Source organism: Nicotiana sylvestris, chromosome 7 (genome assembly GCF_000393655.2).
Source record: "Nicotiana sylvestris chromosome 7, ASM39365v2, whole genome shotgun sequence".
Lineage (NCBI taxonomy): Eukaryota > Viridiplantae > Streptophyta > Magnoliopsida > Solanales > Solanaceae > Nicotiana > Nicotiana sylvestris.
In genome coordinates, this window is record NC_091063.1 from 166,089,649 (window position 1) to 166,114,273 (window position 24,625).

The 24,625-nt window shown below is 35.2% G+C and overlaps 2 protein-coding genes across 2 annotated transcripts; one reads left to right on the forward strand and one right to left on the reverse strand.

Annotated features, from left to right (window-relative positions):
• Positions 1-3,676: 3,676 nt before the first annotated feature.
• Positions 3,677-12,534, reverse strand: LOC104229381 (intracellular protein transport protein USO1-like). Its single transcript, XM_009782024.2, has 8 exons — positions 12,386-12,534; positions 10,875-11,072; positions 10,674-10,796; positions 9,796-9,996; positions 5,619-8,762; positions 5,230-5,361; positions 5,020-5,150; positions 3,677-4,165 (listed from the first exon to the last, which is right to left on the reverse strand). Exons 1-8 carry the CDS (start codon positions 12,470-12,472, stop codon positions 3,934-3,936), a joined length of 4,248 nt encoding a protein of 1,415 aa, XP_009780326.1. The 5' UTR covers positions 12,473-12,534; the 3' UTR covers positions 3,677-3,933.
• A 7,529-nt stretch (positions 12,535-20,063) lies between these two features.
• Positions 20,064-21,957, forward strand: LOC104229380 (purine-uracil permease NCS1). The gene has a single exon (XM_009782023.2). The coding sequence runs from the start codon at positions 20,119-20,121 to the stop codon at positions 21,856-21,858; it is 1,740 nt and encodes a 579-aa protein (XP_009780325.1). The 5' UTR covers positions 20,064-20,118; the 3' UTR covers positions 21,859-21,957.
• Positions 21,958-24,625: the final 2,668 nt, after the last annotated feature.

Below are 24,625 nucleotides of genomic sequence, written 5' to 3' on the forward strand. Positions count from 1 at the left end.
AAAATGGAGGGTTGAGTTGGCAAGTTAAGAATCTAATAAGGGATATGCCATTGGTACCTTCTCCACTGATCTTACATCATATATGTTATTTCTTTTAATGGCCTTATATTCCTTTCTGACCTTTGATTTTTATATTCTCATGCTTTACTTTTTGTAGCTAGTATTTTAATTATATAAACAACGTACAAGTTTTGAAGTTTAATTTATTATATTTGATCATGAAATCATCATTCACATGGCAGAATTTTGGAAAAACTCTCATGAATTAGGTTTTTCAGGCAAAGTGATTCTCCAAACTATGACATGTACACCTAAGTATTAGAAATATTACCAACGGAGTGTGGTGTGACAAATGTGCTACAGTACTTATTTTTAATGAGAGATTTCGAATACGAACTTTGAGAACAGACAAATTTGATAGAGAGTATTTCCCGCTTTAATCTGCCATCTTTATGTGATTACAAATCAAAATTAGCCAGATGGTTAATTAAACAAAAAAGAAAATATATATTTAGTAACTCTCACTAAAGAAAGAAAATAGTAGAGGTGTTTTGCTTGAATTCTAATTAAAAATATGCACCATTTAGTCTTTTGCTTGATTTAAGTCATGTGTACTGACAATTTTTTTTTTTTTTTTTACATTATCAATAAATTTTAACATGTGATAACAAGTTAATTATTATTTTTACCAGTTAATGTTATCAAGAGAATTTATCTGGAATTATTTATGAAGTAATCTGATTGTGTTAATATTTTTTATATTGTTAGTGCATAGAATTTAAACTCTCCCGGTGTATGAGAGAGATTAACGTGTAGTTACCTTATAGATGACTTGATTATGTATGTGTCTTTATCTAAATCTTGAATAGAATTTAAAACGCTTTCTAAGGTGACACAAGCAGTACTATTATCAGTTTGTACTACCTTGGAAGCTTGTACTAATATACTTTAATTTGATTGCGTAATGCTCTTTCTAGGAAGGATCTTGATCTTTTGATGACTCATGTGGTACATTTAGCCAATGGCTACTAGGTCAATATTTTTATTTATTTATAGATCAAATAATGTTTATTATAGAATTTAACTTATTTACATTGGAAAAATCTTAGACATCCCGTGTTTGTTAGTTTTAAATCAGAAATACATACCTAGACCACACACAAATAACTAGTAGTTTTTTTAAAATTATTACTTTTGATAAACTGATTTTCTTTTACATATTTAACATATATTAGCCTTTTCCGATCGACTTTGGACGGTTTTGCGGTCAGTTCTGCTTCCGACAGATTTTATCGATAATGATCGGACGATTTTTGCCGAATTTCTATTAGTAATAGCTATATCATATATACACATAGTCATGAAAATTTAGTGAAAAAATGCAAACATTTTAGGTTTCAATATTGATAACTTGGATTATTTTAGAACTCAAGGTCATGTATATATGGCTTCATGACCTTTTTTTCTTCTTTAGGCATTTAATATTTGAAACTTATTAGCCCGATTAATTCGAATTCAGATGGGATAGACGTATTAAAATATAATGTGCTCCCTGTCAAGAAGGTTTGATGACCTAACAATGGAAGCTTTTATAGAGCATAAGAGAATGATACCTGATGCCAAAAGCAAATTAGTCAAATATTCCCACACTACTATTTTTTATTTTTTCTGGTTTCTCACCTCATATTCGGTATCTGTATTGGAGTCTCATTAAATTTGTTCTCATTAAATTTGGATTCGCGCCTGAAAGTCCCACATTCGGGGAGGGAGGGCTTAAAGCACTCCGTTAGAAAGGCGACTCCATACTTAGACTCCGTACCTAAAGCTCGAATCCGAGACCTCTGGTTAAGGAGGAAGGAATACTTACCACTCCACCACAATCAAGGGCGGATGCACATGGGTGAAAGCAGTGTCATCCGACACCGCTTCGCCAGGAAAAAATATTAAATGTTTATACTAATATTATGCAGAATTGAAACAATATATAGTAATGACATCGCTTCTTGAAGAGTACTTCTTCGTCCGCTGGTCAAGCTCATATTTGGGCTTGCAAAAGTCGTAAGATTCAAATCTGGACCGAGACATTTTACTTTTTGAAGATCTTTGAGCGAGCATTTTTGTTAAAAATTTGAGGCCAAGGAAAATTAAACCTACACCTCCCTTTGCAATAATATTCAACTAAATCATTGGACCAAAACTTTCAACTTGTGGGAAAATTGATATATTAAATAATACTTTTTTGAATATAAATACGACGACATCGCTTACAAAAAGTTCTGCGTACACGAGTGACCAAATCTTGTTGGTTCCCACACTATATTTTATACTTATGTGTGGCTGTCTTCCAACATCCACTGCTTTTTCTTGTTTTTGTTCACTCAGTATCTTCTTTTTCATAATTATTTTTTTGGTTTGCGTTGTACTTATGGCTAAATCCTGTCATTAATAGCCAGCATACAATTCAGCACCTTCATTGGCATATTCACTCATTTTTGGTAAGCTTCTCTCATTCTTTCTTTTTCCTTTCAGTGGTGTACTAGACAACATGAATTTAACTTGGCTAATATGAAACCTGCGACTTAGACCTCGGTTTAACAGAGGCGGAGCCAGATTTCGACCTTATAGGTTCAGAGTTTTAGAACAACGATTTCAAGTGTTAGTGACTGGGTTATAAATTTTATATTTGTACATATTTAATGAAGTTTAAACATCAAATACATTGTTTAAGCAAAAACTATTGGGTTCAGCCGAACCTGTAGCTTGGCTTGTGCCTCCGCCCCTGCTCGGTTAATATTACGAAACGAATCTCTGAAATTACAACAACAACAACAACAAGCCCAGTTGAATCTCACAAGTAGGATTTGGGGGTAATGTGGACCTTACTCCTATCTTGAGACGGTAGAGAGGCGGTTTCTGGTAGAGCCTCGGCTCAAAAAGAGATGAAAAAAGAAGCAGTAACAACACGCATTAACACCAACTATCAAGTTATAAGAACATCTAAGCGAAAGATGGTATCTGAATTGTCCCAATAATTAGATTTTAATTAGATTTTGAATTGTATTTAGAGGATATGCCTTCTTTAATGCCACATGCTAGATTCTTAACCACAAACAACGTATGTACATAGAAAGTGGAATCATATGTTCAGACAACATATACAAAAACCACATGAAACATAAAAAGAAACAATGCTCCAAACTATAATAGAGAGCAAATTAAGGTTATAAAACGGTAGATGAATAAGGATTGGAAAAGGAGGTATAAATCTTGGAACGCAAAAGAGAAGATTGGTATGACTCGAACACAAGGATGACATGAACAAATTTAGAAATTTTTAGAAAAAGGAAGCTAAGCAGAGGCGGATTCAAGATTTAAACTCTATGGGTTCAACTTTTAATATTTTTAGCATTGAACTCATTATATTTTAGAGTTATGAGTTCATATCTACTGTTTATTATAACTATAGCGAATTCTTATATATAAATTTATGCTTTGCGTCAAAAGTACTGGTTCAGATGAACCCGATAATATCACGGTGGATCCGCCCTGAAGCTAAGTATGTCCATAAAAAGTTTTTTCACAAACTAAGAAGTAAATAACTAATTGGCTGTTGACTGTGTTTTCCTTATCTGCTTTATAAACAAAATATTGTCTTTGAATAACAATGCAAACACAAACATTCAAAGGCAAAAAGGCCTTGCCACTGCCATATCTTCGAATAAATAACACAATTTTGTTAGTGTAGTTTCTTGTCTAGCTTAGTCACTCCATTTTATAGCATATGCTCCTTTTATTTGGTCTAATTCTTTATTGTCTATAGCTTGTTTCAGTTATTTTGACAATAAATTACAATAATAATATATGTGCTAGATCAAACAATGGACCAGTTTACCTAAGGTTAGGATGAAAACTCCACAAAAATGCTAGCGAGATTCAAGAAAACCACCTCTTTCCACTCTTAGCTGCCTTTAGTTTCATAACAAGATCCTCTCTTTGTGCTTCAACTTCAGCATATTTAAGACTCATTTGAAAGTAACGCTCTCGAATGTCTTTTAATTCCGTTTCTAGTGAAGTCTTCGTACGTTCAAACCTTTTCACCATTTCGCTGTCCCCGTCTGGTTTCCTGGAAGAAGGTGAATGCCCTTTTCGTTCCTCGGTCTTAAGCCTACACATGTAAACAAATATAGCAGCATCATAAAATCACTACCTATTATACCATTACAATAACAAATAAACTTGGACATTATACACTACATTGACACTTGCTTCAAGAATGCAGTAGTTGTATTATCTTCGCTTTGTGAATGTGTTGTATTCGCTATCTATTTACTTTGCCTTGCAATACGTCGCAGAAATCCTAAGTTCTATATTGAGATGATGGATCACTTGATAAATATTTCGAAAGGTAAGAAAAGGTTGATTATCCTAGTTCAACATGCGTATAAGTTTAATCTTTTTGATCAGCGAAAAGTATAGAGCTCTTTCGAAATTTGCATTGTCAAACAGATATCATTTTCAATGTAAAACTGGCCCTTTATGTTCCATAACTATATGCTACTTTGTCGCAGTTTTAATAAACAGGATTGAATGATTGTACTTTGAATGCAAAGCTTTAGTATACAACAACAACAACATACCCAGTATAATCCCACAGGTGGGGTCTAGTAAGGTAGTGAGTACGCAGATCTTACCCCTATCTGGAGAGGTAGAGAGGCTGTTTTCGATAAACACTCAGCTCAAGAAAAGGTGGAAAGGAAGAATAGGGGAGAAGAAGAGAAGGAAAGAGGGGGGGGGGGGGAAAGGCGATAAGCAAAGAGGAGAAAAAGTAGCATCAAATAGTAACCATGAGGGAGCAACAATGTCTAGTAAAAGGGGAGAAAAAATAGCATCAAATAGTAACAATCAGTGAGCAACGATTTCAATAGCAATTTACAAAAACAAAGGACGTGGTTGCAAAGCTTTAGTATATGATATTAAATATAAATGTAAAATTCGGAGTTATAAGTATCTAACACCTACCTTTGAAGCTGAATTTTGTACTTCTTATTTGCCTCTAATGCTTCAGCAAGCTTGTTCTCAAGCAACTGTATTCTAGCCAAAAAATCGACTTCCGCAGAATAAGCAATTCCATCGGCGGAACCATTTTCACCCTGGATTAGCAAAAGTATATATTACAAGTGCAACCACGGAGTTAAGCATTTGAAAGGGAAAATTAGAAACTTAAAAGACCTCTGATTCGCTATACTTCCGATCTGAATGAAGTCGATCCACCAGAAGTTCTTGCGACTGATTAAGCTTTTGATGTACTCTATTGAAGTTAGTGTACTTATTGGTGCTCTTTGGAGTATTGTTCTGTTCAAACTGCATAGAACATGAAGTTTTGTCATTCAACAGAATTTAAGTTAAGTCCGACCTCTCTATAACAACATCTCTATATAACAACCATTCACTATAAAAGCCAAGCTTTTTTGGGGACCGATTTTTATGTTATGTTGTAATATATGTCCTCTATAACAACACTTCACTACAACATCCAAAAAATATCGGAACAAACGAGGCTGTTATAGAGAGGATTGACTGTAGTAAAACAATATGAAAGAATTTCATAATAAGCTAACCTTTTTAGCATATAGTTTTTTCTCCTCCTCCATCATTTTCACTTCTGCTTCAAGTGCTTGAACTTTTCTCAAGAAGTTATCCTTCTCCTCCTTCATCTTATGTATTTTCTGCTGATATTGATCATTTTCTCTCTTAGTTTCGCTAAGCTCATTTTTCAAACCAGCCACTTGTGCGCAGAATTTCTCCTTTTCGGTTAAATCACTTTCCATTTGCTCAAGTTTTTGTTCCAAGCAAATTCTGTTTTTATTGCTGTTCTCCAACTCAGCCAAGATTTTTTGAAAATCGGAGATCTTACCGGCAGAAGAGGCCTTCTCGGCCTTCATTTTTTCATAATCTACGGATATAATATTCTGTGATGCTTCTAACTTTTCCTTTTCAGACCTACATTCCTTCAGCTCGCTCTTCAGATAGTCGACGTCTTCCTGAAGTTCCTTTGTTTTTTGCAACTGACATTTAAGATTAGCACTCTCTTCATGAAGCTTTTGGTGTTCATAGCGCGAAAGAGTGAGCTGCAACTCAAGGTCATTAATCGCTGTCTTGAGCTTTTCCTCATTTGCCCTATAATTCGGCAGAAGTTTCAAAATCTTTTCATGGTCAACCGTCAACTTCTCAAAACTTCGTCTTGAATCTTGGATCTTCAACTCAGACTCTATTCTTACATTACTGAGCTCCTTCTCAGTCAATGTAAATTTTGATTGAACATCTTCAAGTGCAGATACCAGCATCGCGTTATTAGCGCGCAAACTGGAAACTTCATTAACAGCATCAGAAGCTAATCTCCTTTCCTCATCCATTTCAGAAATTTGCTTAGTTAGTTGTTCTACCTCTTTCTTGAGGCTCTTAACTTCCGTCGACTTCTCTGAATACCTTTGATTAGACAAACTTTCTTGTTGCACAAGTTTCTCAATTTCCTTCTTGTTCTCTTGAATGAGTTCATTAAGTTCAGCATTCAGTCTCTCTTCTTCCAAGGAAAAATCTTTCCACATTGAATTGAGATTTTCTTCTAGAGCTTTAACCTTTATCAAGCTATTAGACGACCTTTTCTGCGATTCGTGAAGTTGAGCTTCTAGGTGCAAATGACGCTCGTGCAGTTCCAAGTTCTCTCTTTCCATTTCCGAATTTGAGTGCTGAACAGTCTTGTACTCTTCAAGAAGATTCTGCAAAGATTCTTGTAACTTTTCGTTCTCATTTGTGAGATGTCCACATTCTTCTCGAGCTTGTGACCATAGGATCTGCATGTCTTCTAATTCTTCTTTGAGATCAGCAATGTTAGTTTTCATCTCGCTCTCCAACTTCCCAATTTCTTCTTGAAGATTCATTACATTAGTCCTTGATTCTTCTAATTCTGATTGACGCGATTCTCTCTCGACTGTCATGAGCCTATGTGCTTCCATATTTTCATTCTTCTCTTTCAATATATCGTTTTCACTTTCGAGCTGTGTTAATTTCCCTTCCAGAAGCTTGTTCTCCGAAACTTGCGCATCCTTCTCCTTTTGAAGATCAGTAACTTTAGCTTCTAGTTCTCTTTGATGCTCCGAAAGACGGTTCGTCTCCTCTTCCTTTGTCTGTAAGTCAGCTTGTAACTTATCTAACTCGGATATTTTCTGATCCAACTCCTTTAGTAGGCTTGAATATTGAACTTGTAGTTCTGCCTTTGAGCTTTCATGAGCTTGAAACTCAAGAGTGTAATCTTCCAGCTTTCTTTTAGCTTCTGCAACAGAATTATTTCTCTCCTGGATCTCCTCTTCATGCTGTTTAAGAAGTTCCTCGTACTCGACAATTCTAGTTTCTAAGAGATGGTTCAGCTCAAACATATTTGTAAGGATATAGCTCGCCAATACCTTGGGAGAGCTTTCACTGTTCTCGCTCAAATTTGCCAAGTTATCCAGATGACTTTGGCACTGATCACTTACACGGGAAGAAAGTTCATACCACGGTCTTTTTAGAAGGTGAAAAGCTACTTCAAGCTGCTTCACTAATTTACTGAAGTGTTCTGAGTTTTCATTTTCACCAACTTTTTCCACGGGTGTCAGTGTGCTATCAAGATTTTCTTTGTCATAGTGAATATGGGACGTGATATCACTCTTCTCAGTTTCAAATGATTCAGTTGTTCCCCTCGGGATTTCATTATTGGACTCCTTAAACTTGATTAACAGGTCCAGGTTTTCCTGAGTAAGCTCAGCACAATCCCTCTCTAGTTCCTGCACTTTCTCTCGTAATGCTTCAATGTCTCTACTCATTATTCGTTCACTCTCGAGCTCATGATTTTTGTCTTGTAATGCTTTTGTGAGGGATTGGACGCTGCTTCGCAATGTCTCTTCCGATTCTTCCTGTTCTTGGAACTGGACCGAGAAATTGGCTTTACCTTGCGAATCTGCTGTGGCGGAATTTTTCATGTCAGTTAACCTCAGATGCAGAGATGAAAATTTCTCTATCTCCACTTTCTGCTGTTCTATAGTTTCTTCTAGCTCCTGAAGAAGCGAGAGCAGCTCGATATTTGACTCTTGACTTCCTTTCAGTTGTAAGGCTAAACTGGCATTCAACTCTTGCTGATGTCTTATTTCATTTTCAAGTTCCTCTTGGATATGATTCTGACTTTTTGATTGAAATACTGAATCCTCCGCCGTTGCAGTGTGTTTTGCTGTCGACTCCTCCAACATTAGTTTCAGATTCTCAATCTCTTTTTTCAAGCTACCTTGATCAGAATAGGCAGCTGAGAGATCCATAACCAAGTCGGCTTGCTTTTTCGACTGAGCAGAGAATTCCTCTCTCAGTATGTCCAAATCGAGCATTAGTTTCCGTGCATTTCTCTCCCACATCTTTGCTTCTATCCGGAGTTCTTCAATTGTATCTTCTGCAGCTTCTAGAATGTTCCTCGAAGAGCTGGAATTCGTTAGAGAAGACGCTGTGAAATCTTTTCTGTTATTCTGCAGATTCTCCATTGAACCTGTGGCTTTTGTATTATAGGATGATTGGTCTGAAACAAAATGATTGTCGATATCAGGATTTGCTCTAACTTGTTTGCCTGTGTGATTGGATCCTTCACTCTTTAAGTGATATGTAGAGGGAAATTTTACTTTTCGGGTAAAGCTCTCAGCTGAGATAAAGCTGTTATTCGATCCAGATACCGAGAAACTTCTCTCCTGAAATGAAAACAAGAGTTAATCAACCACATAGGACACTGAAATAGGAAGAGAATTAACTACTTAAAGCTGAGTTCAGTACGACACAGCAGAAATTAGAATGTCTAAAGTTTCTGTTTAGCCCACAATGGTTCATATAGTTGCATTTTAGCCAGCCTAAGAAGGCATATGCTACAAATTGGCGACAACAACAACAACAAACTCAGTGTAATCCCACAAGTGGAGTCTGGGGTCAACGGTCCATATGGTTGCATTTTAGCCAGCCTAAGAAGGCATATGCTACAAATTGGCGGCGACAACAACAACAAACCCAGTGTAATCCCACAAGTGGAGTCTGGGTCAATGGTCCATCCACAAATTGGCGACGACAACAACAACAAACCCAGTGTAATCCCACAAGTGGAGTCTGGAGTCAATGCTCCATATGGTTGCATTTTAGACAGCCAAAGAAGGCATATGCTACAAATTGGCGACAACAACAACAACAACAAACTCAGTGTAATCCCGCGAGTGGAATCTAGGGTCAATGGTCTATATGGTTGCATTTTAGCCTGCCTAAGAAGGCATATGCTACAAATTGGCGACAACAACAACAACAAACTCAGTGTAATCCCACAAGTGGAGTCTGGGGTCAACGGTTCATATGGTTGCATTTTAGCCAGCCTAAGAAGGCATATGCTACAATTTGGCGACAACAACAACAACAAACCCAGTGTAATCCCACAAATGAAGTCTGGGGTCAATAGTCCATATGGTAGCATTTTAGCCAGCCTAAGAAGGCATATGCTACAAATTGGCGACAACAACAACAACAAACTCAGCCGTAATCCCATAAGTGGAGTCTGAGGTCGGTGGTTCATATGATTGCATTTTATCCAGCCTAAGAAGGCCTATGCAACAAATTGGCGCATTACTATAATCTAAGGGACAAAAGAGCATGCTAAATAAGATGGAAATATAACTTCTTGGTAAAACTAAGTAGTCAAGTTTACTGGTAATGGAACAGTAAAAGTGGATTAAGTTGCATCAGTACCTTGATCTCGAATTTGCTTGGACCCGAGTTAGAGCCTATATCTTGAGTAAACTGAAGTCCATCACTCCCAGCAGATAAGTTATCAGACTCATTCGATTTACTGGTAATATCATGATCAAGATCCTGCTCTTTCATATTGGAAACTGAGGATTTTGATTCATCTCTGAATTTACTCTTTGGTGTTAGGCAGTGAATTTTCAACTGTAAACAAGATTGATAAGAATTTCAGTACACAAAAAGTTTGGAGAAATTCCATCTTATGTTTATTGATCTTAGTAGTATAGGCATAAAGGATAAATGTCACCTTACAACATGAAAATTTATTGTGATGAGGCATTAGATATAGAGGAAGTTTGTTCCTATAACAGATTATTTGACTAATTTTGCATTTACAGCCTTTTATAGAAATGCAGGGTAAGACTGCGTATAATAGACCCTTGTGGTTCAGCCCTTCCCGGACCCCGCACGTAGCAGGAGCTTAGTATACCGGCTGCCCTCTTTCTGCATTTCACATGGTCCAAGGCTCCAAGTTTCTAAAAAGAATATACTATAACATAGAGGAAATTTGTTCCCAGGTACTGGAGTTTAGTGCTTTCCATCAGTGACGGAGCTAGAAAATTTATTAACGGATGTCAAAATATATATAAAAAAAAAAGTAAACACACGGAAAAAAGGAGAATAAACATATAACATATAGTATATATACACAAAAATAATTTTTGACCAAGCTAAACAGTGTAATTTTCCGGCAAATGGGTGTCAGTGATTGCCACTGCTTCCCATAAGGTATAGTTTTTACATGGACCAACTTTCTAGTTACAATATACTACAAAATGGTGGGGGAAATAAATCAAGGACTTATCAATCATAAGACTTGCCTGTAGTGTTGTGCCCTGATTACATTTCTTTAAAGGAAGCAAAACAGGAGAAGACAATCTTGAACCAACATATGATGCCAAATTAATGGTTCCCTCTCCAAGTATGCCAGATCTAGCAGAGCCCTGTGTTGAAAGCATGATTAAGAGATTGAATAAGCAAGTCATCTTAAAGCTTCTTAAGATAGGACTTCGCGATCATACCATTGAAACAACAAACTTGTAGAGAGATTCTTCAAGCTCCAGAGAGGAATCATCTTGTAAAATCCAAACCGATTCCAAAAGCGTCTCTGGCCATTGACAACTTCCATTTTTCACAAGTGTTTTTCCCAACTTTGCTACTGTTTTTCCAGTCTCTACACAGATTATAGACAGATAAAGCCTGTCCCATCCTTTTGGTACCTATACCACATTACAACATGCATAATCAAAACTATCAGAATGGCTGCTATATTATTATATCAACAAGCTGAATGACACCACACTATGGAGCTCTTTAGTACCATTGAATCAACTAAAACATCATGGACTAGATGCATATAGGACTCTTTAAGCATTATATCAAACAGTTCGATTGTTAAGTTTGTCTACCTTTCAGTATATTTTTACTTTCTAGGGTAATTCAGTTACTGCCATAGTGCCATGTTTTGACGGAGGAGCTTTAAGTAGCCCAAAGGTAGGAGAGTCATGATCCTCATATAATCACACATAATACCTCATTAAGGGAATCACAATTAAGACGGAAAAGCGATGCACTGTTAGAAACGAAACTCCAAACTAGAGTTTAGTCATATTGCATGATCTTATTATTTGAACTTGTTCTAATTAATAGTAACTTCTAAATACTCATTTTTCAACTTCAACTTCAAATGCTCATTCTTTCAATTTCAACCAAATAGTGTCCAAATGCCTACAAATAATTCTGATCTCAACCATCAACAATCAACCTATCCCAGTATGATTAACCCCTCAAAATTCAATACTTGACATTATTCGAATATGACTATAATTATGGTGTCAAGTTGTTGCTTCCCATCATGCAATCACAAATCTTGAATCCAATAATATGCAGCTATAACAACAACAACAATAACAACAACAAACCCAGTAAATTCCCAGAATTAGGGTCCGGGGAGGGTAAGATGTACACAACCTTATCCTTACTCTGGAAGGGCAGAGAGACTGTTTCTGATAGACGCTCGACTAAAGAAAGGATGAAAGTAGTAAAGGCAGTACGTAGTAACAACAACAAGATAAACTGAGAAGACCGAAACCAAGATAACAATTATACCCTAAGTAGTAATAATAATATGCAACTATTATATTAAGAAGAATATCAGAAGAGAAAGCTAAGTCAGTTACAAATATTGAATCTAGAGGTAAAGTGTTTTCTAAATTTTGTATCCCAGGATTAAAACTTTTAGCTTTTTGTTCCAAGAACAAATGCTAAATGCAAATATAGCAGCCAAATTGAGTCATTCATCAATATCAGTATACAAACAGAGCACTGGAAAAAATAAAACAAAGAGACCATGACGTCACAGGTTCAACCCGTGGAAATAGGCTCTTGCAGAAATGCAAGGTAAGACTGTCGTACAATAGACCCTTGTGGTCCGGCCCTTCCCGACCCTGCACATAACGGGAGCTTGGTAGACCGGGCTGTCCTTTTAGACCAAATACTAATTAAAGAGTCTAAAAGGGAAGTGAAGTTGTACCTGAAGTGCTTGGAAATTGGAGAATCTGAAATCAACCCTTTCTCCTGATTTAGTCTGCTTGTTATTCTGCTTCTGCAACTTGAACATTTTCTCTTTTTGTCACTTTAGTGCCTATATTTTCTTGAAATATGTTACTACAGGCAACAAAAGGACACTCACTTTAGAATCAGAAAGAGAAGCAACATGCATTGGAAGGACCAGAAAGAAAGCAAAGAAACAAGAGAAGTTAGCTAATTGGCCTTTGTTATGGAATTTGTAATGGGGGTTTATATTGTTTTCTGTCTTTTTTGGCGTTACATTCGAGCTTAATTATACAGTTTATAGTGCACAAAGTTAAGGGACAAAAGTCTCAGGAATTAGCCGGTAATGATTGGCTGAGTTAATTGTGTGAGTGGTTTTCCACGTGTGAGAGAGATGTTAGATCGGTTCCGCTAACCAACAGCCTCTTCAGTCAGAGCTCGTAACACCGACCTTTTCTAGTACGGTTTTCATTTCCTATGTAGTTTGCGAGCTATTGCACAGTAAGCAGATTCCGATGCATGAATAACAACTGCGAGTTTTTCGAAGAATTTTTTATATAAAAAAGTTTGAGGAATTTGTGTTTTTGACAGTCAAATAATAGTGTTGTCTTATAGTAGTTATTAGAATTGGATTTAAAAGGAAGTCATTCCTTTTCTTTACCTTTTGAACCTAACAAGAAAAGGAGAAATCAAGATATAATCATTTATGTCTATCTACCTTTCATAAGGGTGGGTAAGCTGAACGTTGAAGGCAAGCAAGGACGTTAATTTCCTTTATTTATTACTGTTATTTTTATAACTTTTTTTTTGAACTTGTAAATCAAATAGTATCTTAAGTTTGAGCTAGGTCATTTTCATCCTTATTATTATTATCTTGAGCGTATATGGTCCTTTAAGTTTTAAAAATTGAGCACTTCAGTCATATGACCCATAAAACTCGCACAAATATCATGTGCTTTCCACGTGATTAGAGTAAAAGACGACCCTGATAAAGATCTTCCAAAATTTTACTTAACAACAAAATATAAAAAAGTTCATACAAAAGAAGTCTATAGTAATAAAAATAAACTACAATCAGGAGAAAATGCACTGGATAAGAAAATCGCATTCACGTTTGTTATTTAGATTGGTCATATGGAAGACATATGACATAGTTTTAAATGATTCATTTTGGATTTTCATCAATTAGACTAAAAATGCTCAACTTTTGCAATTTTTAAAGATTATATGTGTTCAGGTAATATAACGGGGATGAAAATGGACTTGCCACAAACATAAGAGGCCATTAAAAACTCACTTATTTTTTTCCCTTTCTTTTTCTGGCATGAGAGCGTTTGGTAGGAAGTTACAAATAAAATAACTACATTACAACTTAGGATGAAATAGAAAAGGAAAAAGTGAAAAATAAAATAAGAAACTATAGAGAGGACAATAATTACTCACATTGGGAATTACAAATATGGTTATCCAACTACATTACAGCAAATAAGTAATTATGATTTTCCTTTATTTTCCACATGAGATAATGATTTCGTGCTATTTAATTTGAGGTTTGAATATCTTTTTTAAAAAAGTAAATATTTAATCGAGATATTAGGTCTAATCAAGAGACGCATTGATAGTAATGATATATTCTACTATGTGATTTGGCCTATAGTTGTAGTTCTGTGGTTTTGGCGATATTTTCTATTTTAGTGGAGATTAACATTTTATGCCTTTGTCTTTTTCTCTTGATGAATTAAAAAAGTTTGGTTGTTCTTTTCTCTTGCACAATGACGTGACTTTCGTTTTAGAAATTAAGTTATAGATATGAATAATATAAATATTTTTAACACAATTAATAATTTAATATGTTACTGTATGTCAATTATCATTTTATCAATTAAGTATTAATTTACAATTAGTAATATCAATTATATTGATCATATATTTTAATTATGAAAATACTTCTGATATCGTTAATGCATAAGACTTAAACTCTTTATTTTAAAGGTTGAATGTCACTGTTTTGAAGCTACAAAAGAATTTGAAGAAAGTATCATGAATTTTGTTACCCAAAAAAGTGTTATAAATAAAAAGAAATTGTCAATTTTAGACTTTTGTAAAGATTGTACTCTATGAGGCCGCAAGTTTGTCTCCCCACACGTAGGATTTCTTTTTTGGTAAGTGTCAGAAATAAATGAATGAATAAATCACTATAATAACAAGCGATGATAGTTTTATATTTATATTCAATATTTTTATTTTGTATACTATCTATATATACATATTCGATGAAATTGACGTGACACCACTTGCCGCAAGATGTATCTAGGGGTGTACATAGGTCGGGTTGGTTCAGATTTTACAATTACCAAACCAAACCAATTGTGTCGGGTTATTAAATCTAAAGACCAAACCAACCCAATAAAACTCGAATTTTTCACTCTCGGTTTTTCTCGGGGTTTTCTGATTTTTTCGGGGTTTTTTCCCGGTAAATCTTCATAGAAATAAATTGTGCTCAAAATATTTCTTTAATCTTGGTAAGATACAACTATATAATATATTTTCCAAGAAAATAATACAAAATATGAGATGTGTCATGACATTATCCTATAATATTCAACAATAAAGACAGTAAAATTATGTAATATAAATATTGTTAATTAAAAAGCCATAATAAAAATAAACATAATCTAAAAGTACTAAGTCATGCTAAAATAAGTAGATTAATAAGGGAGTATTAATTACATGACTAAACGCTAAAGAAAAAATAAAAATAGGTTATGCATTTTTGTCTAAATTATTGCAAAACAAAAAATAGATATTCAATACATTCCCGTTCGTGGTATTGAATTGAATGTCTTTTGTTAGCATTAGTATTGATTTAATTTTGGTTTGGGCTTTTGTTAGAATTATTTAATTTACTAATGTTAGTGGCTATAAAACTTATTGGAGCATTCAAAAGTTCTTAGTCCAACCTTGAAATAATACATTAAAAGATAAAATTATGAAAATTTTTAAGAAATTTTTATAAATTACATCACAATAAGTATATTTATATGTTAAATATATCTAAAATTTCTATATATGTAATGTCGGGTTGGTTTGGTTTTGGTTTGACTTTCTTTAGTTAAAACCAAACCAAACCAATTATGATCGGATATTTTTTTTCCAACACCAAACCAAATCAAACTAAACCATAGTCGAATTTTTTTTCTCGGTTTGACTCGAATTATCAGGTTGGTGCGATTTACCAGTTTTCTTTGTACACCCAGTGTATCCGTCCTCCCCCTCCCAACCACCATCACACAGAAAACAAAAAGTTGTTTTTTTCTCTCGATGAGTTAGGACTTAGGATGAATCAAGGGTTCTAAACCTTATAATTCGAATGAATGGGTAAGATAAAATATACGGTCAAATTTCTCGATAACACACTTGTTTGTTCTGATAGTGAAGTATTAGTATAGAAAACAAGTATTATAACACAATATGAAAAATAGTTCCAAATATTTTTTAGTTGTTATAGTAAAGTATTGCTATACATACAAAAAAATTCATTTCCCTTCTAAAGATAGAATATAATTGTAGTTGAATTAAAATTAAATGTGAACATTGAATAAGATAAGGATAACAAATATGTCCTGTTCAAAATGAGCTCGAGTTCTATGACTATATCATCTGTAAGGTAAAACTGGTTCAACATCAATCAACTCCAGACGTACAAGGAGAGAGGCGGAGTCAGAACTTGAAGCTAATGGGTTCAAGATTCTTTCTTTTTAAATTATTGGGATCTAAATTAATAATTTATACATATTTAATGAACTTTTTGTATGGGTCCAAATTTGAACAACCACGACCGTTGATGAATACGATAAACGACCAGATCCTCGTAGCTCGACATCCTGCAGGGGACGACCTAAAGGCGAACAAGAGACTGTACGACTCTTGCAGCAGTGCATGCTCATTATGGGACATTAGGAATATTCTTTCGAATATTCCCTATGACTTGTCTTTTAGGGTTTAGAAGGATTTTGTCCCTTATATATAGAGCGTAAAACAACTTTGTAAGGGCTCTGGGCATTCTTCTGAACTTATAACACTTGCTTACAAAAAACGATTGGTAGGATTATTGTTTAAGGTCTTGTCTTGATGAGATAAAAAATTCTTATCCTCCGTGCTCTCCTTGTCTATCTTTCGTTCTAGAGATAATTATGCTTAGCTAAGATTTACCCCTTCATTTTCTTTGATTGATTTGTTCAAAAAAGTTTCGATATCTTGAGTCAAACATTTTTAAAGGCAAATATAGAGTTTGGACCAAAATTACTGAATTCGGCTGAATTCGCGCTTGAAACTCTCTATATATATATAGCTTAATTTTGTAATCAGTCCATGTTGTCAATTAGCAGCCACTCATATAAATAACAGCTTAATTTTATGGAATTACATTTTACTTATAATTTGTTATATACAACATGAAGCAAAATCATTAGCAATGATGCTGGTGGCCAGGTGCACGGGAGCCTTAGAAGTTAGAGACTTGAGGATTAAGGGAAATACAGAAATACATCACCTCATAATGATCATGCATATATTATTATGTAAAGATTTTAAGTTATATACATTATTAGTACGTGTAAGTAATATTTTATATTACTAGGCCATCATCTAGAGGATATCATCTATAGATAAGCTTCGTTAAATGTGAGAACTTATAATCTTGAAAATAAGATAGGTTACCTGCTACAACAGATAGAAGTAATCTGATAAATGTATATAACTTGAATTTTTATGTAAAATAGTTCAGTTTTACATACAATTTGCTTTCAAAGGACATAGATGGTTTACATGAGAATTAATGAATTGACTCAATTAAAGGAGTGATGTATAAAATGAATTATCTTTTGTAATACAAATCGCTGGAATGTTGGATCGCATTCGGGTTAAGAACGGGTTATCGAATATTTAAGCCCAACTCATCTTCTGAATATGAGCCCATTAAAATGACCAATATTAAGGGAGAAGTGCACGTATAGCCATTCTCAGAGATGCTATTTAGAGACTAGTCAATACTTATGTTATCTTGAATTTTTAAACTAAAAATTTTAACTTCAGAACAATTAAGAATATTTTTGTCCTGAAAAGCTGAAATTCAAGACATTGGCTAATTTCTAAATAATAACCCTTTAGAATGACTAACTAGTGTTATTTTTATAATATTACGCTCAACTATTTCTAACTTATAGCCTGTTTGGCCAAGCTTATTTTTGGCCAAAAATGTTTTTTGGGCCAAAAGCACTTTTGGCCAAAAATTGAGGTGTTTGGCCAAGTTTTTGGAAGGAAAAAAAAGTGCTTTTGAGGAGAAGCAGAAAAAAATAGCTTCTCTCCAAAAGCACTTTTAAGAAAAATACACTTAAAAGCAATTTTTTAAAGTTTGGCCAAACACTAATTGCTGCTCAGAAGTGCTTTTCAAACTAATTAGCCAAACACAAACTGTTTCTCACCAAAAGTACTTTTGAGAAAAACACTTTTGAAAAAAGCACTTCTCAAAATAAGCTGATTTTTGCAGCTTGGCCAAGCGGGCTATTAATAAGTCAAATGACTGGTATTAGGGCCGCGCAACTAATTCTTGGGAATGGTTATTTTGAATGCTTCTCCTTGAGCCGAGGGTGTATCGGAAACCGCCTCTCTATCCCCTTGGATTAGGGGTAAGGTTTGCGTACACTTTACCCTTTTCAGACTCCACTTGTAAGATTTTACTAGGTTGTTGTTGTTGTTGGCAGTGGTTATTTTGAATGAATTTGAATATTCAACTTAAATATGAAGATTGTAAATCTTTTTATAATCAGTGATACATATTACACATTTCTAATATCTAAAGGGAGTGCAAAGTCAAAAATAAATAAATAGAAAATGAACGAAAGGAGTAAATATCTAAACGCACGAAAAATCAAAGATTCTACATTTGATCCTTCAATTAGCTCTATGAAATTGAATACTTAATACTGTAAGAAAAATTTATGTTCCTCTAAATTGACTACTTATGAAGGGGAGTTTTGGCGTAACTGGTAAAGTTACTGTCATGTGATCAGGAGGTCACTGGTTCAAGCTGTGGAAACAACCTCTTACAAAAATGTAGGATAAGACTGCTTACAATAGATTCTTATGGTCCGGCCCTTCTCCAGACCCCGCATATAGCGGGAGCTTAGTGCACCAGACTTCCTTTTTTTTTTTTTTAAATTGACTACTTATGGTTAATGACTCAAAAAATCAAAAACTAAAATAAAAAATGATCAAAGAATACATTACCAAGCACCTAATTACCAAATTAAGGATAAATTATAATCGCAATAATGAAGTTAATGGAATATTATGAATTTTTAGATGCGTAAATTGCACTTGTTCTTCCGAACATTATTGCCATTCTTTTTTATTACCAACTCACTAGCTATTCAGACAAGAGGGGTTGCTCTGATGGTAAGCAACCTCCACTTCCAACCAAGAGGTTGTGAGTTCGAGTCTCCCCAAGAGCAAGGTGGGAAGTTCTTGGAGGGAAGGATGTATTCGTACACTCACAACACACGGCAAACAGAACTTCACTATTTTAATCTTTTTGGGTCTCTATCAAGCAAAACCATGTGTTAGGTTTAATTAAGCAAAGAAACAAACTCATCAGGCCTTTTGTTTTTTCAAATAAAAATTATTTCATTGATGGTATAAAAAAGTATTTATGCAATCAGATCACTTATATATTGAATGGTTGTTTGTTGCTTTTAGTAAAAGGATAGCCTTGTGCACAAAATATCCCGCTTTCATGCATAGGTCAGAGAAGGATCATACCTTAAAGGGTGTAATGTAGACAGTTTACCCTAGTGACATCAATAGTGACTGCTTTCACGGCTAGAAGATAACTTTATCGTTGCTCCAGGCCGCACCCTAAAGGGTGTGATATAGGTAACCTAATTTAATACAAGCAACAACAGACGATTTCACGACTTGAACCCATAACCTATAGGTTACATGAAGACAACTTTACTGTTGCTTTCGGCTCTCCTTCCTTGTATGTTGCTTTTAGTCAATGTTGAATTTATGGATGCAACCATTGAAATTTATAATGATTCTCTTTTTTTTTTCTTTCCCATAACTCAATATTGATTCTTTGCTGAGATTGAACGTGTTTATTAGTATATTAAAATAGTCAATTATCAATACTTTTGTCAGCTTGATTAACCTATCTGTAGCCTTTATAATTTAATTAAATTATTTTTAAAATTCAGGGCAGCCTGTTATGATACTCACGAACATGATCCAAGTTTACAGGTCATTCCCACGTTCCACCTCTTTTGCGGTTCATTTGACTTGCTATAGATTTTTTTTTTTGAACTTTTATGTTTTTATAAAATTTGTATTATGTTTGGATGGGACAAGTGCACATATAGCCATTTTCAGGAATGCTATTTTGAAATTAATCGGTACTTATTTTGTCCCGTATTCTCTGGCTAATTCCTAAATAGCATCCCAATAGAGAAGCTATCTGGTGTCATTTCATACGGTATTTTATTGAAAAAAAAAGAAGTAAGCTTACTCCTATTTCTCTTTAATTTCACGTACTGTTTTATATGAGAGTGACATATAACAACTAGTCATTTTCCACCACTCATCTTTTATCCCTGAAAGTCTTCAATTGATACCACAGAATCTTAAGCTTATTTGAATCTACTTTTCTTCTGAATCATGGTGTCCAATTCTCTCAACTTATGTCTTCATCATCCTCATCCCTACAATGACCTTAGCCCTCAAATTTTCACAAAACCTAAGAACATTTACTACCTTAGAACATCTTCAATTCCAACCACCTTAACTACAACTAGTTCTAAAATTATTATTTCACCAAAAAACAAAGTTGTACACTCTTTGTTCCATAGAAGATGTAACAACATTCTTTCTCCAATGGCATCAAGTGATGATCAATCCCATTTCATTTCTCAATTTGATGATTTTCAACCTGATCCCAGTCTTACTAATGATGATCTCAAACCAACGACGACCGATCAACGTAATTTTTCAGGTTGGGAAATGGCTAGTTTATGGATTGGACTTGTTGTTGGTGTGCCTTCATATTACCTAGCTGGTAGTTTAGTTGATCTTGGTATGGCTTGGTGGCAAGGAATTGCAATTGTTGTTATAGCCAATTTGATAACTTTAGTACCACTTATATTAATAGGTCAACCTGGCACAAAATATGGTATATCATTTCCTATTTTAGCAAGATCATCATTTGGGATTAAAGGTGCACATATTCCTACTCTACTTAGAGCTTTAGTTGGTTGTGGTTGGTATGGAATTGAAACATGGATTGGTGGTGAGGCAATTTTTCTTTTATTACCAAAAGTTATTAAAGAATCATCTTTATCTTTACCTCTTTCTTGGCTTGGCACTTCCCCTCTTGAATTTACTTGTTTTATAATTTTTTGGATAGCCCAATTAGCAATTGTGTGGAAAGGAATGGATGGTATTAGGGAATTAGAAAAATATTCTGCTCCAATTCTTATTGCACTCACTTCTTGTCTACTCATTTGGTCCTATGTTAAGGCTGGTGGATTTGGCCATATGTTTGACTTATCTTCAAGACTTTCATCTTTACAATTCTGGTCACTTTTTTTCCCATCACTCACAGCAAATATTAGCTTTTGGGCTACTTTAGCAATCAATATACCTGATTTTACTAGGTATGCCAAGAGCCAAAATGATCAAATTATAGGTCAAGTAGGGCTTCCAATTTTTATGGGGTTGTTTACTTTTGTTGGTTTAGCAGTTACATCTTCAACGACAGTAATATTTGGGCATGTTATCTCCAACCCCATTACACTACTTGGTGAAATTGGTGGATTCTTGACAATAATCCTTGCAATTATAGGAATTAGCCTAGCCACAATTACTACTAATATTGCAGCCAATGTCGTCGCGCCAGCTAATGCCTTAGTCAATCTTAGCCCTTCAAAATTCACTTTCAGAAGTGGTGCACTTCTGACAGCATTGTTAGGAATTGCATTCCAACCTTGGAGATTACTAAAATCAAGTGAAAGCTTTGTGTATACTTGGTTAGTTGGCTATTCTGCAATATTAGGACCAATTATGGGCATACTTTTAGCAGATTATTATCTCATTCAAAGGATGAATTTAAGGATCAAAGATTTGTACACATTGAGTCCAAGTGGAGCATATTATTACAAAAGTGGCTATAATTTGGTAGCCATGTTTGCTTTGGTGATTGGGATTTTGCCAGTAATTCCAGGGTTTTTGCAAAATGTTGGGATCTTGAGTTCAATTCCAAAGCCATTTACCATTATTTACAACAATGCTTGGTTCTTTAGCTTGTTTTTAGCAGGGGGACTTTATTGTATTCTTTCATTTTTAAAGGGGAAAAAGAAAAATCAACAGCATATAGATCCATTGCTGCCTAACGCATCTTAGTGATGTCTCTATTGTCAAATGTTTGTCTTTAAAATTTTCGGTCTCAATTTATGTCATGGTATTCGCTCGAGAATCAAACGAGTTGTTCTTTGATCGTAATTTTTTCTTATGACTTTTAAATATTTTAAATAATTAAATATTATGAGTTGAAGTACTTTTTACGTAGTTTTCTATGATGACGAGGCCTTAAAAATCTCTTTAAGCATTACCTTGATTTACGTGTGCAGTACGGACGCGTAACCGGAAAGCCTATATGTGAAAATCTGTGAAAAATGATAAATTTTGAGTTTTTGACTAAAATGAATTATTTGACTTCGGTCAACGTTTTGGGTAAACGGATCCGGACCCGTGATTTGACGGTCCCGAAAGGTCCGTAAGAAAATATGGGACTTAGGCGTATGCCCGGAATCGAATTCCGAGGTCCCAAGCTTGAGAGATGAATTTTTGAAGAAAATTATTTTCTGAAATTGTTTAAAGGATTTGGAAATGAATTTTGATTAGAACATGTCAGTATCGGGCCCATATTTTGGTTCGACGCCCGGTACAGGTCTTATATGTGATTTAAGATAATTCTGTGAAGTTTGGTAAGAAACGGAATCCGTTTGACGTGATTCGAACCTTAAATGCAAAATTTGATGTATAAAGAAGTTTTGAGAAATTTCATTGATCTTGAGGTTTAATTCGATGTTCATGATGTTATTTTGGTGATTTGATTACACGAATAAGTCTGTGGTATGTTTTTGATGTCGTGTGTATGTTTGGTTTGGAGTCCCGAGGGCTCGAGTGAGTTTTGAATAGGTCACGGAGTGCATTTTGAACTTAGAAAATTGCAGAATTTTAGCTGGTGTGCCCAGGCCTGCAGGCTTCACAAATACGAGCTCGCAAATGCGAAGGCTGGATCGCAAATGCGAAAACAGCCCAGGCCTGCCTTGCTCGCAAATGTGAAACTCCCATGTTCAGCCTTGGGTCGCAAATGCAACCCTTTCTTCGCAATTCCCAGCTCGCAAATGCGAGCCTCCCTTCACATTTCCCAACCCAGCAGAGGTCGGGGTTCGCAATTGTGAATGTCTTGTTCGCAATTCCCATATCCGAAACCTGCAACTTTTATAGTTAGACGATTTTCAACCCATTTTTCACATCTTTTCAAAACACAACTCTCTAGGGCGATATTCCAAGAACAACTCTTCTTCCAAATCCATTGTAAGTTAATTTTTACTCATTTCCTTCAATCATTAACATCTTTTAACATGATTTCAACTTAAAATCAATGATTTTCCTGGGGAAATTGGGTGTTTTGGGTAGAACATAGGTTTTTAAAAAATTGGGGATTTGGACCTCGATTTGAGGTCCGATTTCAAAATAAATTATATATTTGGGTTCGTGGGGGAATGAGTAATCGGGTTTTGGTTCGAACCTCGGGTTTTGACCATGTGGGCCTGAGGGCTATTTTTGACTTTTGGGTAAAACTTTGGAAAACTCATTTTCATGCATTCGAATTGATTCATTTAGCATTTATTGATGTAATTAAGTAACTTGTGCCTAGATACGAGCGGATTGGTGGTGGAATCAAGGGGTAAAGCTATAATTGAATCGTGAATTGTGTTCGTGACATCGAGGTAAGTGTTTGGTCTAACCTTAGCTTGAGGGATTAGGAGTCGAGTCCTATTTCCTATGCGATAATTGTTGAGTACGACGTATAGGCATGATGACGAGTATCTACACGTTGGTGTCTAACATGCCCGTGAGTCTTTATATTATGATTATCATGACTTCGTTGTATCTTTCATACCTTGGTGATGGTTTCTATTTGTTGTATAAAGTTTGTGGAAGAAATTGTGACCTATGAACATTGAGGAGCGTTGGCTCAAGTGGTAATAACGACTTGTGAAAGTATAAGTGACAATTGAACCTTTAGAGCATTGGCTCGAGTTGTGAACTGAATTGTGAAGGTATAAGTGATAATTGAACCTCTACAGCATTGACTCGAGTTGTGAAGTGAATTATGAAGTAAAAGTGAGAAAGAGAAGAGATCATTATGTTGCCACCCTTGCCGGGATTAAATTGTTGAATTGTTGTTCCCTTACCGAGATTAAATTGTAGAATTGTTGTTCCCTTGCCGGGATTAAATTGTTGAATTGTTGTTCCCTTGTCGGGATTCTTATTATAATTTTATTTATTTTCCCTTGCCCTCTTGTTTATGATTGTTATTTGGGTGAGGAAGAGTGTTAAAACACGAAGGGTGATGCCGTGTATGATTGTGAGGAAAGAGTGTAAAGCACGAAGGGTGATGCCGTGCCGCACGATATACCATTCCGTGCCGATTATATTGATTATACGGTGAGGAAAGAGAGTAAAAGTACGAAGGGTGATGCCGTGCACATTTTTATTAGATGATTGCTTTGGTGAGGACGAGAGTAAAAACACGAAGGGTGATGCCGTGCATTTATTGATTTCTAATTCTTTGTTGATATCCGAGTTATATTGTCTCTTTCGTTTACTTGTTGTCTTCCTATTTGGAATTGATATCTCCCCCGCAATATGCTCCCCTTCCATACTTGACTGGTTATTTCTGTACTTCTTTTTCGCTGTATATGTATTTGAACTGCACAGGTTTATTTGGTAGTCTGGTCCTAGCCTCGTCACTACTTCGCCGAGGTTAGGCTAGACACTTACCAGCACATGGGGGTCGGTTGGGCTGATACTATACTCTGCAGTATGTGCAGATCCCGGAGCAGCTCTTGGACCGTAGTTTGGAGGTTACCTTCAG

Bases quoted from the DNA above. Each gene is read 5' to 3' on its own strand.
- LOC104229381 (XM_009782024.2), bottom strand. From the start codon at position 12,472: ATGTTCAAGTTGCAGAAGCAGAATAACAAGCAGACTAAATCAGGAGAA. The intron at 8,763-9,795 runs GTACTGATGCAA...TTTTCATTTCAG, and splicing joins CAAGCAAATTCGAGATCAAG to GAGAGAAGTTTCTCGGTATC. The intron at 5,362-5,618 runs GTTAGCTTATTA...TGTTCTATGCAG, and splicing joins AAAAACTATATGCTAAAAAG to TTTGAACAGAACAATACTCC.
- LOC104229380 (XM_009782023.2), top strand. From the start codon at position 20,119: ATGGTGTCCAATTCTCTCAACTTATGTCTTCATCATCCTCATCCCTAC.